Raw genomic sequence first — 17,933 nt, forward strand, 5'->3', positions numbered from 1 at the left:
ACTTCGTTGCCTGAACTAAACTCGCTTAATGTTATCTGAGCAGCAGTGGTAACACCATCTCATACAAAGTTAGTTGAAGAAGACTGATGCTACCCCCGTTTTTCTAGCAACAAACTTATAGAATCTTTTCAATCTGTTGCAATTATTATCTTTGAGACAGAATTTATAATCCTTTATGAGTTCCTACTCAATTGTGATAACTGTGCAAACATTTAGACAAGGCTAATGAAATACTGAGCTTCTTTTGTGTTTATGCATAAATATATAATCCCCCTATACAGAGAACTGTGCTGGCCACAGAAGGCTGCAAACAAGAATTTCCCAGAAGAATATATGTTTACTAACAGTTTTAATAGAGCTAGCAATCCACTGATGGGTAGGAAGGTGTCTGGATTTAGTTTCCATTCAATTCAGTGGGGAATTCACAGTTCTGATTCAGACAGGAGGATTACCTGTACAAACTTCAAATGTTGCAACCACCCCGCCAATGTGCAGGACTCGATCACAGCAGGATAATCATCTCATAGAGACATGTGTATATACACAAATCTCCTCTACTAGACCAGGCCAATTTTGTACCTTTCTGTTTGGGACAATAGTGTATTCTGTGGCAATAATGTTAGAAAAGTAGATTTGGCATCAGGGTGATTTGAAATTATCCTAGGTTTTTGGGAGTTGCAACTTCAATTAAAATCAAGAAGTGGTTTAAAATTGCGGTCTTTAAATAAAAGAATCAACAGATGGAGAAGATCATATGCCTTTGTAGTTCTCTTTTAGGGGTAAAGTCAGCTCTTTTGAATATGTAAAAATAATTCAGGCAAATATATCTGTCTGTGATGCACTGTTTGGTTGAACAGCCATATTTGTTGTACTGATAGGGCTTTCATCTTGGTGCCCTTTTCCTGGAAAGTGGTTAAATAGGGCTGCTTTCAGTGAATGTGTTAAAGGCCTTGGTTGCATTTCCCCCTCCCCTGCTGTTCGGAAAATCGCAACGGACCCAGGAGTAAATTACACTTTGTAAGTGGACTGAAGTGCCCTCTTGTGTTTCTTCTCCCACCCTGCTAGCTCTGTGGAAAGCTCTTTCATCTTTAGATTAAAATACCAGGGAAGTCCTCTTACAATCTGCAAAGTTTTCCTCTGATAATGCAAATAACCTGCATTTTAAACTACACTGAAAACATTACGAAGCAGCAGCAAGAAAACAATTTCCAGATAGCCACAGATAACCATTTTGTTGGATTATTGATACCTCACTTTTCAGTTTGGGTAAATAATATTCTGGCAAAGCAAAGATAAGAACCTTAAATAACAAAATAAGTAGCCAAAACGTGTAAAATGAATCAATTGATGATCAAGCATGTCAGGTGCAAATCTGAGAAAAGGAGTTTAAATACCAGCATGCCCATTGTAAACCCCCCCCCCCTTCAAAAAAAAGCATAACAAATTCCAAAAGCCAAGACCTTTTGAATCTTTTATTAAAGCCAACCAAAATAACACTAAACAGTGCTACAGAATTCTACAGAATTCTTTAGCAGGATGGATGTTAGGGAATAGGCCCAGGGAATTTCTCCCCCTTTTTACGGTAGTGAAGTATTGGTTACCACTTTAACATAAGTGTTTGTTGTTTCAGTAATGGCAACTAATTCTTAGGAGGTGGTCTCCTAATAATTCACTGTGTTAGAAATGAGATGCTCCTGAGAAGATTGAAGAGACACCCTAAAGCTGAATTATTCTTATTTCAACACTCTTCAGCCCTTGCTCTCAGCCTCCAGTTAAGAGAGACTTTAATGATCCAATCCACAGGAAAGTGTGAACTGACTCCTGCACAGTAGGGGAGCTACAAGGGGGCCGGAGGGTGTGCATTGCACCGGTTGCGCACCTGGGGATGGAAAAAACCCTCCCCCTCCCTCCCCACGGTGCCCCTCACCCCCACCCCACCCCATTTACTTTAGTTCAGCCTGAAAAAGTTCAGCAAGCTTGAATCTCATCATCCGTTGAAAATCAAATTTGTTAAATTCAGGATATCCAAAAACATTTTTAAATTTGTATACACAAAATCTGTATGCAGTAATGTTTTCTGCTACAGTAGTAATGGTTTCTCTGCAGAGCGCGCACGTGTGTGTGAGAGAGACAGACAGACAGACAGACAGACACACACACACACACACACACACACACACAGAGAGAGAGAGAGAGAGAGAGAGAGCACACCCTCTAAGGAAGGCAACTCCTCCTGCCTATCCTCCCCTCCTGACCCTGCTAGTGGGATTCAGCTTTGCAAATGGGGGTGAGGGTGCCTAAGAAGATGGGGAAACTGCTGCCACCCTTTGCAAAACTGGGTTCCTGACTTTGCAAAGGTGGGGGTGGCAGCAGGTTCCTGTGAAGATGAGGAGAGTTCTTTGCAAAATGAGTATCCCAGCTTTGCAAAGTGGGAGGAGGAGTCAACAGGGTGCCTCTGAAGATGGGGATAGTTCTCCCCATCTTCATGCCCCCCACCACCATTAGCAAAACTGGGATCCTGGCTTTGCAGTGGGGAGGAGTCATCGGGTGCCTGTGAAGATAGGGAAAGTTTCCCCCATCTCCATAGGCACCCCCCCTGCTGCCTATTCCCCCACCTCAGTTTCCAAGCCTCCAGGCTTTGTGGAGCAGGGTGGGGAGGGTGATATGGGGAGGTGGCGATGACGTACTTCCCACCAATGGGCACACTAGTGAGTCCTGAGCACCCATTGATTGGAAGTGAGTCCTTCACATTCCAACTACCCTCCCTGCAACTGAGGAGCAAGCCACCCTGGCAGGGAGGTCGGTGGAAAGCTGCCCTCCCCACCAGGCCTGCCAGTACCTTCTCCATTGCCCCACCACCCACCCATGCGCCCAATTCACTGCCAGCCCAGCCCTAGCCTCCCTACTATTTCGCCTGCCCTCCCCAAGTCCCCAAACAGCAATCCGGGTTGTCAGGGCAGTGGCAGGCTGCTACCCCCTGTCCTACCAGCCCAGCCCAATCCTCCCTGTTACACCTTCCCCCGGCCCAAGTCTCCCCATTCCATCCTACTGCCACCACAACCCTCCCCATCCCACCTTCCCCTGCTCCAAGTCTCCCCATCCTAACCACTCATGTCAAGCCTCCCCATTCTATCCTCCCCCACCCCAAACAGTTAATCAAAGCCTACCCACTCCCCCGCATGCCCTCTCCCACCCCACCCTACCCCCCAAAGACCAAGCCGAGCTTGGCAGGGCATGGGCCTCAAGCCACCTCCCTGTCAGATCTGGCACATGCCTCCCCACTCCTCCACACACCTTCTCCCACACCCCAAATACCCTCCAGTCCCCTGGCCACCCTCTCCCACCCCAAATAGCAAAGCAACAGCAGTGTCCTGGGATCATCAACAGGTAGGAAGTGGGACAGTAAAACTCATTGCGATATAATAAGGTTGCTTTCCCCCCAATTTTCTAGAGCAGGGGTCAGTAACCTTTACCACCCAAAGAGCCATTTAGACCCATTTTCCATGGCCCCAAAGATCTACTGAACCAGAGAGGTGGCTCCACATGGAGCTGCCTCTGGTTCAGCCCCTCCACTCACCTTTCCTTCCAGCGCTGCTCTGGAGGGCTAGGGGGACACGCCCACACTACCCTCTGACCTCCAGGCCATGTGGAGCCACAATATAAGGCTGAAAGAGCCGCATGCAGCTCCGGAGCCGTGGGTTGCAGACCCCTGTTCTAGAGCCCATTGCATTTCCCCTGACAATAGGTTTTACTACTAGTATATATATGTAAACGCTTCATGTACTGGAATTTCTCCATGACAATTTCTCCTTGCAGATTAGTCTTGGGGGCGCAACAGGGCTGCCAATTCCAGTTTGGGAAATTCCTGGAGACTTGAGGACAGAGCTTGAGGAGGGCAGGAAAGAGAACTCACCAAGGACATGATGGCCTAGAGCATTTGAACCTGTCCTTTCTTCCAAGGAAACTGATTTTTGCATGGAGATTGGTTCTGATTCCAGGAGAATTCCAGGTCTTTCAATGGAGGTTGGCAACCCTCAGGTACAAAGAAACAAAACCCAAAATATTGCTTTCTTTCTCCGCCCTGTAAAAAACACTGAAGAGAAGCCTACTAGGCAGTAAATCAGGGCTGTGAATTAAAATTACACTTTCCCTCATTTGTTGTCCAGTTGACTGCTACCATCTACTGGTAAGCCTGAAGAACAGCAAAAGAAATATACATCATAATTCTGGAACAAATGTTACTTCGTGTGTTACTTGGTTGTTTGAACACAAGGATACAGTGTTTTTCAAATAATCTGCAATCTGTTGGCACCACGAGAGGTGAGTGTGGAACTTTTGTAGTGTGGTCCAAAACAAGTCGCTCAATGCTGTTTGCAACTGGAACAGACAGCAACATTCTTCTTTATTTCTTCCTTTTCCTATCTACCCTGTAATAATGCTATATTATAGATTCTGCCTATCCATCTACGTTCTCCTGATTATTTCAAAATTAACATTTTAATTAGAAAGATTATATCTTAATAATTAGTGATGTAATTTTTAAAAAGAAAGACAGAAAAAGAAAGATGGAACCAAAAGAAGAAAGAAGAATTAGAAAATTAGAAAAAAAGAATATAGAAAAAAGAAAGTCATTTAGTTACTTGTTCATTCGTAGTTCCAAATTCTTATAATTGGCTACCTTTTATTCTAATAACTATATTCAGTGTGATGTTTAAAACTCTGGGGGTTTTTTAATCATGTTTGAACTCTCTATCTGTGGTACTGTAAATAAATATTCCATATTTCTTTGAACTTTTCTGGCGTGTCACGTAATCTCCGAGTCATTCTGTCCATTTCCATTATTTCTTGCAGTTTGTCTTCCCAGTTCGCCAGTGTCGGTATTTCTTTCCTTTTCCAACATTTCACAATTTCTATTCTAGCTGCTGTTTTCATGTAAAGAAAACAAATTATTTTTATGTATTTCTTTGTTATTAACCAGTCCCAACAAGAAAATCTCCGGTCTTAACTTGATCTTTGTTTTTAAAATTTTTCCCATTTCACAGGCAATTTTCTTCCAAAATGTTTTAATTTTACTACATTTCCACCACATATGAATGAGTATGCCTTTTTTATACTTCCAACATTTATCATCTGTTTTATTATCCATTTTTGCTAATCGAGTTGGTGAGTAATACCACCTGTTGAACATTTTTATAAAATTTTCTCTCAAGTTCATTGACAGTGTAAACCTGTTGTTAGTCAACTGGTTTTAACATAATTTGCATTTTACCACTTTTTATATGCCATTAAAGGTATTGTATTTGTATTTGTTGTTTGTAAACCTGTTGTTTCTCTTCCATGTATTTCCTATGTCCGATACATTAACCTAATAGGAATAGAAATCACTCAGGATACACAATCAAAAACCACATTTATTCAGAGGAAGAAAATTTAACTTTTATTCAGGTGAATAGCCAGGAGTCAGAAGTGATCACAGAATATGCAGAAAAACAAGAATGGTTACTGGCAATGTGGTACTTCTTCGAAAAAGACATAGATAAGGTTCTAGTTGCAATTCAATAAAGCAAACACTGAAGCCCATGAAACAAGGCATAGCACAAGGCAGCATTGATTGCTTTCGGGAGGTGGCCAGGTGAAGCAGCTCTGAAAAACTTCCCTAAGCAAAGAAAGGCCATTTTGTCCCCAGAAAACTCAACAAGAGATGGGAAACCAGAACAAAGGAAGTGCTTCTTTGTATTGGAGCATGAAAGAGAACTGTGTGAGAACAAGGGGAAAGAGAACAAGACTGTGAGAATAGATGACACAGTGTGTAGTGGCTCATTTTTATGCTTCCTGCTTCTGGGCTTAAATAGTGACTTGAGATGCAAAAATTATGGAAGGTCACATTGCCTAGTATAGGAATAAAGTCTTGCAGAAAAATTGACCCTGTTTAATTTTTGTATCTGGCAAATATTGGAGCAAACAAATGAGGTCAGTGAAAATTGCCGATGATACTTAAATGGCTTTCAACTCACATTTTTTTCACTGTATAATTATTGTTTACCTTTTGATTTGTAGCAATTTACAGCTTGATCTCTTTACTAAGGTATAACAAATACTACAGAGATGCAATTTTATAGTTCTGCACATTTCATCAAGTAGGAACTTGGAAAGGCAGGATTCAAATTCCAATTTCTGTTCAGAGGTCTTAGGCAAGCCTTTATCTATTTGTTCCTTACCAGTAAAACTTGTTGACTGCATACAATATGAATATTTTCCAGAACCAGGTACCCTTGATTTCATATATTTAGTTCAATGAAAGTGGTACTTATGATTGTCTTAGTGGAAAAGATTTCTTGGGAGGGTGTAGAAAAATTTGTCAGTGTGAACTAACTCACAGGGACAATGTTTCAACAACTTGATTTATGATTACAGTCGATTCCCCACTGATGATTAGATGCGTGCTCATCACACAAAATATCCAGGTTTCCAGCAGAACTCCCCACTGCACTAGCACTGAACACGCTTTCATCCAGTTTCTGGCACCCCCTTCCCCCAGCACGTGTTATTTTAGAACCTGCAAGAAAGTAGACCTTTTCAAAAAACATGTGGGCAATCTGGAGTGGTGGGGAAGTTGGAGGGGTGAATCTGGATTCTTTTTCCCGTCGCTGGTAGTGATGTGGAGCCTCCCATCCAATGAGAATGCAGTGGGCTGTGCTTGATGTGCGCGCAGCCTGTTTATATATTTCGTGGACCAGAGATCCACGTGGATACGAAGCAACATGGGGCCAGTTTTGACTGATTGACTGAGTAGAAGGCAATACAAAGCAGTGCTACATGTTGTATCCATGTGGATCTGACTACATGGAGGTGTGCAGAAACAGGGCTTCGCTTTAATCGCACATTTCTTCATAGGGTTGTTCGGCACATGCTCGCAGAGATGTGGATCCGGAAGTTTGAAAATTAAAAAAAAAACAATTCCCGCCCCAACACAATGCAATAGCCAATCAGGATAGCCCCTGAGCGAATTGCATATTCAATCCGCCTCAGTGGGGAATCTTCGTTGCTGCTGTGTTTCTGGGAACAAGGATCGTTTGTGGGGCAGAAACTGCAGTGGGGATGCTGAAACTATGCTGAAAAGGTCCCGGTTTTTCCCAAACCAGTTTGTATCTACATTCATTTTTTCCGTGGGGAATTGACCTACATCTAAGCCCAGCTGAGGCCCCCTTCCACACAGCACAGGCAGAGTGGGTTGCAATTTGGATAAAGCAACCCGCTCTCCTGTTTTCGCATTTGCATGCCTCTGTGCAGGCAGCAAGCAGAGTCTGCAGAAGCAATACGGGTTTCCATTGCACCTTCACATGGAGGCATGGTTTTCCCCCCTTTCACCTCCCTCAGCTGAGTAGCTACACAAGCAGGCAATTTTTTTAAGGGAAGCGCAGCCAATTACAGCACTTCCCAGGCAGCCTTTTGTTTGCAAGCGGCTGCAACTCACAGTAAAACAAAAGAATCGCAGATAGCACAATTCTCCAGTAACCCATTTCTGGGGACTTACCATGGGGCAGCCTCGCTTTAGGGGCAGGAGCCATGTGAAGTTCCCCCAAGAACGGGTTTTTTCCCCATTCCCAGCCCAAGTTCATTGGCCTGTGTGGGAGGGGCCTGAAACACAGATTAATAAACAAAGGTTTATGTGTGTTCAGAAATAAAAAGGGCAGTGCATTCAAATAACCTGAACTGAAAATAAAACTGAAAAACTGAAAAAGCCTAATGAAGCCAAAATGCCTATCTGCATTGGATACCTTTTGCCTGCTAAAGAAGATGACATCGAACAGTTTGAAATAATTGGTTTATTTTTAATTAATTGATTAATTAATTTGTATATAGCCATCAACATGATAAATTAAAATACACAAATATGCTAGCTGGTACTAATACAAAATACACTAGCTAAAATATACAGTGATATTAATTAAAAATACAATCTACCACTAAACTATAAGAATCTGCTCTGAAAGACAGATCCTTTAGCAACCACACTGGACCTTATTTTCTTCACTGCCAGAGATATAAAGATGTTCTCTGAGAAATGTACTCATCAGATAACAAAAATATTAGTTTCTCAGAAGTAGAGTGCATATTTAAACCACAAACCATTCAAGCAAGGAATTTAGCCCTGGATTCCACTTACAGTGGCCAGTCCAAATGTTCTTTTGGTGTTTGACAATAGTGTCCAGTCAATACAGCCACTGGCATTGTTTGAAAGCATAAAGACATTAAGGCCAATCTAAGATTTAGATTTGAGATTTTGATTGATTATACACAGCGAGGTTCCCATGACTTCAAAGAGAATTGGCCAGAGTCTTTGTTTTGGGGCATGTTTGCAGCAGGACAGGCATTACCCATTAGCTGGCTTTTTGCTTGTGTCTACGGGGAGAGATGTTTCAAGGGTTCTCTATCGCTCATGTGTAAGCTACTCTGGGTTCCCACTGGACAGAAAAGTGGGAAATTAAATACACTTTCAAGTTTTTAGCCTATAAAGTTCTTCATGGTGAAGAAACAGCCTACTGGAAAGATTACTTCTCATTTGAATTCATACACTCAATAAGGACTACCTAACAAACCTTGCTGATGCTGCATATTCACCGGATTTCCACTGTGACTGTAGAGCAATTCCTTTTTGATGGTCATTAGAAATGGATTGCAAAAGGACAAATGCTCAGCACCTTTAAAACTTTTACAGTTTTTTTAAAAACATTGTGTTTAGGGGGTGATAAATTGTGTTCTGCATTTTCTCTTTGTAATTTTGATTTATATTTTTTCACAGGGCAGCAAAATTAAGACCAGTTAGACGAAGAAATTCATGTGGAACTCTGTATCCCTACCCAGTCACATCTAAAATGAAGGGCTTGTTTTCAACAAAAATAGTTACTGCCTACTGGAAGGAAGTGCCATCAAATCACAGCTGACTTATGGCAACCCTGTAGGGTTTTCAAAACAACAGACATTCAAAGTGGTTTGCCATTGCTTGCCTTCGTGTGGGCTTAGAGAGAACCGTGACTGGTCCAAGGTCACCCAGCAGGTTTCATGTGAAGGGGTGGGGGATTGAACCCTGTTCTCCAAACTAGAGTCTGCCATTCTTAACCATCACACCACACTGATTCAGTTAAAGCAAGGGAAGATAAATCACACACCCACCTTCCATGGTCTTACCTTCCTCACATTCTGCTCCTGTATCAAGATGATGGCCAGAACACCTGTGTCTTGTGGAGATTTTTTGATGAATCAGTAATTAGCAAAATTCCATGTCCTTGCAAGTTGTTGGAGCAGTTTGAGACAAGATAGCAAAAATAGTTGCACTTCTCCCACTAAGGCTATGAAGAATTTCAGTTTTCTAGTAGGATGTTCACTTTTTACTCTGCTGTTTAGTAACTGTGGGAGTGCATTTTATTTTGAAAAAAGACTCTCCCATCTCTCTTAGGCTGATTTTGCACGCCAAAATTGCCCCTCTGTTGGCACGGGGAATGCCCTGATGCTGCAATCGGGAGTTTTGCAGAGTGCCTGATTTATGTAAAGTACTCATTAGTCTCACTGGCTGTTCTGCAGGACTCCTATGCAGTTATGTACTTGGAGAATGAAGCAGTCTTACCAATTGGTGCTGAAAGAACACTAGTATGTTTGGCAGCCTGTATAGAGGCCACACCCCTTCACGGACCCTTCAAGACACCTAAGAATACTACTGGGAGACAAAACTGAACACATACATTTGAGATCAGTCGAACTTGTAAGTAATGCTAATTAAGTTCAATAGGTTTTGCCAAATTTTGGAAGCGTTTATGACGCCGACCCGACGACGCTGGGACCGTCCGCATGGACGGTCCTGGGAACAGCCGGGCAGCCGGGTCTTATCCGGAGCGCCGGCGCCCTGCCACATCGGTGATAGAAGGTACGTCGCCCGGAGGTTCGGGGACACGCCCCCTGGCCCTGCGCGCCTGCTCCAGCGGCGCAGGGCAGGGGGGCGTGTCCCCGGGCCTCAGCGACGTGCCGGAGGCCTGGGGACAAGGTGAGTGCCGGGTGGGGGAGGCGGCGTGAAGCCGCTGCCGTTCGCTCAGCAGCGGCTTCACTGCGGCGTTTCCCCAAAAAGAGCGCTGGGAAGAGGTCTGGGGAAACGCCGGCTTCAGGCCGGGCGGGCAGCGCGAGGGCGGCGCGGCTGCATTACAGCTGCGCCTCCCGTGCGAATGGCGGCCTGGAGACGGCGTTTTTACCGTCTCCAGGCCGCCATTTAAGGCCCGTGCGGAAACGGCCTAAGATTGGCAGGGAAATAAAATTAAAAGAACAAGAAATCATAACTAATAATCAGGTGTGCCATTGGTTCTCATCAAATTAAGGAACATTTGGGAGGGATAAAATGAAGGGCTTTGAGGTAGAAGACTCAAACTTTACAAAAAAAATACTTACAGATCCAAAAGGGATTCAGAAATTATATCAAGTTATTCTCCAAAATGACTTAATAGAGGAACAAGTTAAAAATTGAATGATTAAATGGTCACAAGATGTCAAAAGAGAAATTAGTTTGGAAACTTGGGAAATAGTATGGACAAAAAACTTAAATTTGCGAAGGCAACAAGATTAAAAGACAACTATTTCAAAATACTCCACAGATGGTACCTATATCTGAGTAAACTAGCTAAAATATATATAATGTGTTCTGATTGTTGCTGGAAAGGTCAAACTCAGAAGGGATCCTTTATACATATGTGGTGGAACTGCTAAATCAGTCAGAGATATTGGTATAAAATATTCTGTAACAATAAGACAATATTGAATATAGAATTCCCTTTTATCTTAAATAATTCCCTTTTCTCTTCAATATAATAGAAATACAAATAGATAGAAAAGCTGAGATATTACTCTTATAACGATAGTGGCGGCAAGAATCCAATTTGTGAAAAAATGGAAGATGATAGCAGTCCCATCCATAGAAGACTGGATGGTACAACTAATAGAGTATGTATCATACGATAAATTATCCAAATTGTTAAAAAAATAATTCAATAGAAACATTTTTGAAAGTATGGCTACCACTCGTCAATTGTTTGCACTCTGAAGAATATAAAAATTTGATTAGCTATTTGAAATGCTGATATTTAGACGATAAGAATTGTAATTAAAGAATGAAAGCTTGTAACTAAATGGAATTGCTAAGAGGAAGTACTCTTTATTTTAAGTTAGTTTATTTGCAGTAAAATTCTGATTGTTACCTATTTGTTTCCTTTTTGCTTTCTTTTTTTCCTCCTTTCTTTTCTTTTCTTATCCTGTCAATATCGATTTTAGAAAAGAACTGCTACATTCACTTGTTATATACAAGGAAAGGATAAATATGAGATTGAAACAGCAATAATCTTTTTTGGCTTTGTTAAAAAAACTTTTTTTCTTTCTTTTTTATTGTGTTATGTATTAAATCTGTATTGTTTCATGGAAAAAAAATTAAAAATAAGAGGGCATGTCAGCGACAGGGGAAGCCAACGGGTTAGGGATCACAGTCATCAGGAACGTTAGATGTATGAAGGTGGGAGGAGATATGTGAAGGGAAGTGTTCAGAGATACGAGCAATCTCAGCTCTCTTCCAACCTCCATCCCATCCCAAGGCACGCCAGCAGCAATGCTAGGAAACATAGCCTTTCTCCATCACTGACGCTGTGTAGCGACAGGTTCATCAACAATAAGACAAAGACTCAACAAGATTTCCTTGTAAAGCACAAGGTGGACCTGACATGCATGACTGAGACCTAGGTGAGGGATGGTGAAATGGTCGCTTTGAAAGAACTGCTCCCCCACCCCTGGATTCTCAGTCTTCTATCAGTCGTGGACAAAGGGTCAGAGGGGAGAGTGTGGCAATGCTGATATGGGAGGCTTTTTCCTTCAGGGCTCTCCTCGTCTTGCAAATTCCAGGACTTGAATGAGTTGACCTGGTATGGGACACCAAGGAGAGTTTGGCTGTCTGGTTGGTGTACCAGTGCCTAAGCAATGTCCAAACTTACTAGAGTGATCATATTAAGGGAAAGAAGGGGAAAAAACAAAAGATAGCAAGCATTAACACAATTGTGTGTCAGTGTGATGTAGCAATTTGAGGTTAGAACTGTGAAAACCCAGGAACTAATCCCCATCCTGGCCCAAACTAGGCACTACATGTAACATGAATCAGAACACAGTGCCTGCCCTAACTCACTGTCACAACATAGAACCGTACAAGTTACCTTAAATACCTCTGTTGGTATGTGGAGCAGTGTGAGGAGGGAGCATTTTCTGGCTTCTCTTCCAAACTATTTTTACTTTTTACAGTCCAATGGACCAATTTTAAGGTAATCTGCACAGGTTCTTAGCTGTGACCAAGTCACAAAAGGTACCGTGTTCCAACTCATGTCACGTGTTACTTCTAGTTTGCCTTTCTGTTGGTAAATTTACAGTGTAATCAGTGTAAACCAAGCACACTTAGTTTTAACCTATTTTATAGGGTTGCTGTGGAGATTAAATGGAGAAGAGAACAATACATGCCACCTTTAGCTCCTTAAAGAAAGGGAGCAATAAAAGATGAAATATCATACTGAGAGATGCAAAGACAGGATACTTTTAAATTTTCTTCAGTCAGTCATTATTTGTAAAAAAGTCTTGAGACATGGAAACCCTCAAACACACTTTGGTGATGTAAGTCTACTTTCTCAGACTAGGAAATTTTGTAATACCTTATCCTTCAGAATGCAGCTTCAGTAATTATGAAAATAAGCTGCTTCTCAGCCAAGACAGTGACGGTCACCTAGAGACAATGCCACAATGTCATTTGTCAGAATATGGGGAAAAAAGCTATAACTGCTTTTCTTCATCTTTGTATAAAGATTACCACTTCGAACTGCAACCAGAAAATAAAATGGAATCAGTCTGTCCATACTAGCAACTGATCAGTCAACTACTACCGAGGACAAATTGTTACACTGGAAATAAAAGAAAAATGTAATAATAAAGGCAATTTTATTTTTAACATTTATTTTTTTATAAGTCTTGAGAAAGTTACATTCCAACTTCACAATACTTTCAGACAAGGCCTTGTGGTTAGTATTAAAGCTTTAAGTATTCTTTTGGAAACTGTTGACATGATAGACATGTGGATCGAGCTTTGCAGATCACACAGTAGTCACACAAAGAGATTTGTTGGCTACTACAGCAGCTACATGGTGAAATGATCTAACAAGTTTTAGCTTAGTCTGTATATAAAGTGCTCTTTCTTTAGGTAGAAACTTGTTTTAAAAAACACACAGAACAAAACTCTTCTGGGTAGTTCAGCATAATTGAACTTGGAAAAGTCTTCTGTTTGGATCGACAGTACCCTCTTCTACAAAGCCCAGTGTGGAGACTTTTCTCTGGTCCCTGAAACTGAAGGGCAAGCACCACTTCTTTCATGGAGTTCCAGCACAAGTCACATTTTTAAATTGTAAAAGTATCATACAGAAATAACAAACATGTCCAAAGCCACTTAAAAGATTACGTTATGATCATGGATTCTTTCAAGTGGAGTACCATTTCACTGTACAATAAATAAGTTATGGCAAAGTCAGTATTTAATAAGTTAACAAAAGTTAAAATTACTGTTTTGGGCTGTATGATTTAGTTTATGATCTTGAATCTCTATCAAATTTATGACCTAGAATGACTATCAAATTCTGAAAGACTGCTTACATGTTCAATATTCTTCTGACGTATTTAGTAAAACAAAACATACATTTGTTTCTAAAAGAAAATTATCCTTGTAGCACTCCCAGTCTACTTTTGAAAATTTCCCACAAGCTACATGGAGTTTAAACAGGGATGAATGAATTGCTTTCTAGCTAACAGATGATAAAACCTTAAGACAAATTCTCTCACACTTAATTATCAGTGCATTTTATTCTGAACACACTAAAATTATTTTTATGGACTTGTTTAAAAACACAAAGTTATGGTATAAAATGAACCAACATCATACTGCGGTCATCTCCCTTTTAAAAAAAAACTATGTATGCTCATTTGTGCCTGTGTTTTTATCCCTCCATAAGACTAAATATTGTTATGTACAGAGTTTTAAACATCAAGGGGTGATGTTTCAAGATAAATTGCACTTATTTAAATACACCGTATGGAAGAAATAACCTACAGTATTGAAGACACATATGTGAATCTTGTTATTAATCACAGCTATACCAGTTTTTTAAAGTCAACCTTAGAAGTCACCATAAATCCATATTCAATAGAGATCTCTCAGAGTTGCAGCATGGATTTACAATGTACTTTGCACAGATGAAAAACACATTATCCAGTACTGATGCCCTAGGAACTCTTACTGAGACACCAGGTCACTCACTGTAGACAAAATAGGTTACTTTTGAAGTGAGGAGCATACATAATAGATCACCATAAGAAATGCACCACTGTATGGATCCTATTTCCATTTAACAATGGAATGTGAATGTCAGAAGTGCCAGCTAGGAAAGAATTTAAATTAGACAGGCAGGTTTCTAGCTTGTGAAAAGGCAACAAGGCTACTAATCCCAAGGTTTGTTTTCTAAAAAATCTTCAGCGTCCAAGGTCACAGCATACCAAAAGCCAGACCAATGAGTGAGTGAAGAAAGACGTTCTTGGTGACTACACAGCTAGTAAAGATGGAAACTTCTATCTGAAATTATAACAAAAACAGAAAGACTCAAGAGCAGTGGTGCAGCGAAGCACTTAGGAGATAAGATGTAATTAAGACATTAGGTTTAAGATGGACTTTTGGGCATCACATGTCTTCGTCTTGGTAGTCCAAATATTTTGCTGCAATTGTTTCTTCCAGATGAACTCCTGCACTCCCCATCAATGCAAAAGCTGGATACATTTTGCCAGAGCAGTCCACCTGGCGCTCATAAAGACACTTCATCCGGTCTGCGTCATAGAATCCAACTCTGCCTTTGTCATAGTCAAGACAGATTCCTATGCACGATGGCATGGGAAGAATTCTACTCACAGAATCTTTAGGAGCAGCTGGAGCAGGGGAAGCCTTAGGAATAAAAAACTTCTTCATGCCTACAGTTACCAAGGTGAAAGGCTGCAAGGACTCAATAAAGATGTCTTCGCTCCCACTGTCATGACCACTGTCTTGTTCATATCTAGAAGGACAACACATCAATTTCCTTATAAGCTATAACATTAGCTACAAATGTCAACAAACTTCTCAAAGTATGGCGCATGAACATGAACAGTGCAACCCTGATTAAGGAGGTTGTGTGCAAAATCCTTCAGGAAGCAACATGACCCCAGTGCCAGCATAAATGACACTTGCACTAGCCTAAGGGGTGGTTTTACCCCGGAAAGATAGGGTGCAAGACCTGGGGGCTATTCTTGATATGTCACTGGAATCCCTTGTGGCAAGGAGGACCTATTAGGTTCTCCAGATAGTTTGCCAGATCAGCCCTTACTTAGACAGGAGTGACCTGGCCACGGTCATCCATCTGCTGGTAACCTCCCGGCTAGACTATTGTAACACGCTCTACGTGGGGCTGCCCCTGAAGCTTGAGCTGATGCAGAACGCAGCAGCTTGACTACTGGAAGATAACTCAGAACACCATCACATAATACCTATCCTGAGGGAGCTGAACTGGCTTCCTATTTGCTACCGGGCCCAATTCAAAGTGCTGGTACTGATGCACAAAGTGCTGCACAGCCTGAGCCCTATATATCCGAAGGAATACTTCCTCCCATATAGACCTGCCATATAGACCGGGGGGGGGGGGGGGGCTTCCTGGTGGCTTGACTGCCTTCCAAGATTTGGAAAGTGGGGGCCACCAGGCACTGACTTTGCAAGAGTTTAGGCACCTAACCAAAGCCACCCTCTGCCTGGCCATACGGCTGATCCCTCCTGGGTGATGCCTCTCCCTTCCCACTATACTTCTTTTTTTAATTTGGTACCTACTATCATCGTTCCAGCACTCTATTGGTACAGACCCAACTCCATTTTTAAAGTGTGTTGGGGAGGGGATTATGGAGAAGAGATGAATATGTACTGGGGGTGGCGGGGTGGAGAGGGTTTTAAATATAGATGTTATGATGGTTTTAAGATTGTTCTGTGTATTATGACTGTACCCTGTCCAGGAATTTTGGTGATGGGCAATAATTTTACAAATAAATAAAATAAATACATTTACACCAGCACAGGGGCTCTTATACCGGTGTTGGAGAGCTGTGCAGTAGAGTGACACCCAGGTGCCAATACAATTGCAGCATGAGCTGCCAGCGAGGGGGAGTTCACATCTCCTTAGGTATCTGATTCCACTGTTGAACAACTCTCACTATACTTTTTTACCTTATATCCAGACAGTAATTATATCCAGACAATTTAAACCTATTATTGTGCGTCCCATCCTCTGCTGCCAACAGGAACAGCTCCCTGCCCTCCTCTGACTGTCCTTCAAATTAGGGTTGGGCAAAAAACATCTGCATTTTTCAGGTTTAGGTTTATCAGACCTGGAAATTTTCAAAAAACTTTAAAAAAAAGAGCCAACACTACATATTGGCTTTTCCCAAACATTTTCAGGTCATTAAACCCAAACCAGAAAAGTATGCCTGCCTCCAGACTCCACATGGGTGTGGGAGGCAGCAGGTGGTACAAAGCTGAATCCACACCACTTGCTGCATCCAAGACCCACATGGAGCTCAGAGGCAGGTGCAGTTGAATGATGGGCCCAGGCAAGCTGAGCCCAGCATTCAACTACAGGCCCTACCTCCAACCTCCACATAGACTTCAGACGTGGTGCCAGCAGTTCAATGTTGGACTTGGCCAAGCTGCAAGTAAGGGAGGAAGGGAAGGGGGAGGGTTTTTTCTATTTTGAAAAAGGCTGCAGGCTGAATGGGCACCAAAAATGCTGAAAATTTTGGCATTTTTAGGGATTCAATTTTTCTACCTTCTTTTTATTGCTCCTTGTTTGAGGGGGGAAAGGCTGAAAAATATTGACAAGGTATTTTTCAGGGTTTTTTTAAAGTTTGGGTTCACCCAAATCCCCTTTCCCCCTACTTCAAATACTTAAAGAGATTTTTTTAAGTTCTCCACCTTTTCTCTTGTCTTCCCACCTTCTCCTCTTTCAGTCCTTTTTCTTCTGGATGGCTGATCTTTCTCTCTGTCATAGCATCATGCAACTGTAGTCTTAAAATATAAAAATGGCACTTATCTGTACTAGCTATTAAAAGGAACACTATGAACAAAGTAACTGCCATATTTATCCGAATGGAAGGTGACCCTAATGTAAGATGATTTCCCTAAAGAAAAGGGTTATAGTCAAAGTGGTTTTTATTACTGTATAGAACTCTGACTTGTATGTGGATTTAAGACTGTCTCCTCTTGAAAGCACATGTGTGAAAAAAAAACCTAGCCTTCCTTCCAGCTAAACAGGGTAATTATGGTCAAGGTTTGGGAAACACAATGAGCAGATTACGTATTGTTTTAGGCAAAGGCAACTGTAAAATGGCAATCCTCCTCTAGGTGTGCAAGTTAATGTGTAATTCTGCCTTATATTGATATTTTTCTAAATTTTTTATACTGGAGGCTATCATTTCAGGAGGAGAATGGTAGAAGGATAAGAGGGCTTTTTAATGTCTCCCTTTCATACCTTTTTCCATCACGTTTTCACCATTTTTTCTACCAATTATTTTTATGAGAATCCATATGTTTTGACCAGAACAGGTGAATAAAGAATTATAAGAAACTGATGGAGGTTGACAATGCTGTTGGGTCCGTTCTTATCTGCACAGATTGCTGATTTAGTATTGTGCAATCAGACAAAAAACTGAACTGCATGTATTTTTAGTCCACGTGCTTTTGAATATTGCCTCTCTTTATATCAAGTACCATTTGAAGAATGTCTACCAGCACCAAATCTGTACTCAGATGTTATCGG

General features: G+C 41.5%; 1 protein-coding gene across 6 annotated transcripts in view; it reads right to left on the minus strand.

Annotated features, from left to right (window-relative positions):
• Positions 1-12,985: 12,985 nt before the first annotated feature.
• TRIM36 (tripartite motif containing 36) overlaps positions 12,986-17,933 on the minus strand; it is a 68,302-nt gene continuing 63,354 nt past the window's right edge. For 4 of the 6 annotated variants that reach the window (XM_048504225.1, XM_048504224.1, XM_048504226.1 and 1 more), the window contains exons 10-11: positions 17,090-17,182; positions 12,986-15,152 (exon numbers count right to left, since the gene is read on the minus strand). In XM_048504225.1, the coding sequence (XP_048360182.1) occupies positions 14,786-15,152; positions 17,090-17,182 (460 nt within the window). In that variant the 3' untranslated portion in view covers positions 12,986-14,785. The remainder of the gene's footprint in view (positions 15,153-17,089; positions 17,183-17,933) is intronic. The other 2 variants (XM_048504228.1, XM_048504227.1) reach the window with 1 other exon arrangement.

Source organism: Sphaerodactylus townsendi, linkage group LG07 (assembly GCF_021028975.2).
Source record: "Sphaerodactylus townsendi isolate TG3544 linkage group LG07, MPM_Stown_v2.3, whole genome shotgun sequence".
NCBI classification, from domain to species: Eukaryota; Metazoa; Chordata; class Lepidosauria; order Squamata; family Sphaerodactylidae; genus Sphaerodactylus; species Sphaerodactylus townsendi.